Below are 1,819 nucleotides of genomic sequence, written 5' to 3' on the forward strand. Positions count from 1 at the left end.
GGTCTCGGGCATGCAAGGAGCAGGCAGGGCAAGCTAATTTAAGCAGGAATAAAAAGGCCAGACTACACATATACAGGACACTGGCTTAAAAGCCAGAACTAAGTATGCAAAAAGGTAAAGCAGTATCACCAGATGCAGGTTAAAACAAGGAAAAAAAAAAACAAACAAAACAGCCACATACCATACTTAATGAACAGTGGATATCTATTACACTGAAAGGAAATCAATGCAAACACGATTTCCTCAGTTTCAAGTAATCTTTGATGCCTTTTTGGCCAGCTGTGTTATACCACAATAGATATTTTAATAGCTTTTATACTCCCCAATTTCGGCAGCTGATTTTTCTCTTACATATCCAATTATCTCTAGTGAACATTCACCTACGGTTGTCCACACATTCTGTATTAGCTCCTTAAGAAACTATTCAAGTTAAATTATATTGCAAATTAGAGACAGGTACATTCTGTGTATTCCTTCTAGATTTGAAAAAATAGGTTTTAAAGGCTTGTCAAAGTTTAGAAGAAAAACCCTTTCCATTAAAAAAAAAAAATCTTAGCTTTAAAAAAAAAATCATTAAGACACCTTTTTCTCATCCAGGGTACTAATAAAAAGATTACAAATATACTACAATTTGACCAAGAAGACTTCATGAATATGCTGCTTTTGAGCATGCAACGCCACTGATATCTGTCAAGTTCCAGGTATCAATGTATCCCAATTCCACCACAGTCCGTCACAATTTCCTCGTCAGCTCCCCATCCCTGCCCTATTAATAAACATTATAAAAAACGGTAAAATCTAGAGTTAGTGGCAAAATCTTCACAGTAACTTGTTAAAGAAAATGTTATTGTGATCACTGCTTTTCTTGTGGTCGTTGAGAAGGGGTATCAGTCGATTGGACCCTGAAAAATTAGCTTGACGCAGTTGTGCTCCCCGGACAGTTGCGTTGCACAGAAGGGGCAGGCAGCATGAAACGCGTGAGTACCATGAGGCAGCGGGATTTGAGACCAGTATTTTGCAGATTTCTCCGAGCACACGTGTCCACACGGGGTGAAAGCATGAGTTGGAGGACCAGCATCCACATAAAAGCCTGCTTCGCAACCGAGCCACAGAGGCACGTAGGGGCCAACGGTTCTGCACATCGGGCATTCCCGCTCGTTGGCTTCGGTGTCGCTGCGATGTCCCCAGTTGTGATAGCCGTGAACGTGACCGCAGCTGAGGTACGCCCAAGGCTGCTTCTCTTCTACCACATCTTTACGGTTGATGCTGGGAAATGCTAAAGTGTTTAACCCAACAGGACACTGTGGTCTGGCAGCGTTTATCTCCTGTCGCAGAGCTTCGATGTGCTTCTGAGTTGGAGTGTGGAACAGTCCGTCTGCCGTTCTCCACAGAAGGGTGGCTCCGCACAGGTCGATCAGAGAGCCGTCTTGGAGGATGTTGGTCTCATTTTCTACCTGGTGGCAGAACACAAGGAGGAGGAGTTAAGCCTGACAGCTTTTACAGACAACCGAGGGAGTCTTTCTCACCAAATTGCGACCCTGCCCCTTGCATGCCACCTGATTTTGTCTTGCCATCTCCTTGTGGCCCCCATTTGTCTGAATCCATCTCTTGTCTGTGATTCTATGAAGATTATAATGAGCACTGGCCTCTTACTCTGTGCTTGTACAGGAGGTCCTAAATTCACATCTCGTACATGCCAATTATTATAAACAGCCTTCCTGACTGTAATATTTTGGGAAAGGTATTGCATTAGCCATTTCTACACAAACACCCCCTACCTCCGAGCACACTACTTTTTCTCTCCAATATTGATTCCCTA

At 43.4% G+C, this 1,819-nt stretch overlaps 1 protein-coding gene across 1 annotated transcript in view; it reads right to left on the minus strand.

Annotated features, from left to right (window-relative positions):
- Positions 1–399: 399 nt before the first annotated feature.
- LOC104280693 (E3 ubiquitin-protein ligase pellino homolog 2) overlaps positions 400–1,819 on the minus strand; it is a gene marked incomplete at its 5' end in the record, with an annotated part of 11,279 nt that continues 9,859 nt past the window's right edge. Inside the window, one exon of the mRNA XM_009878429.1 lies at positions 400–1,454. Within this exon, the coding sequence (XP_009876731.1) occupies positions 888–1,454 (567 nt within the window). The remainder of the gene's footprint in view (positions 1,455–1,819) is intronic.

The sequence above is a fragment of the Apaloderma vittatum genome, unplaced genomic scaffold (genome assembly GCF_000703405.1).
Source record: "Apaloderma vittatum isolate BGI_N311 unplaced genomic scaffold, ASM70340v1 scaffold9041, whole genome shotgun sequence".
Classification (NCBI taxonomy): domain Eukaryota; kingdom Metazoa; phylum Chordata; class Aves; order Trogoniformes; family Trogonidae; genus Apaloderma; species Apaloderma vittatum.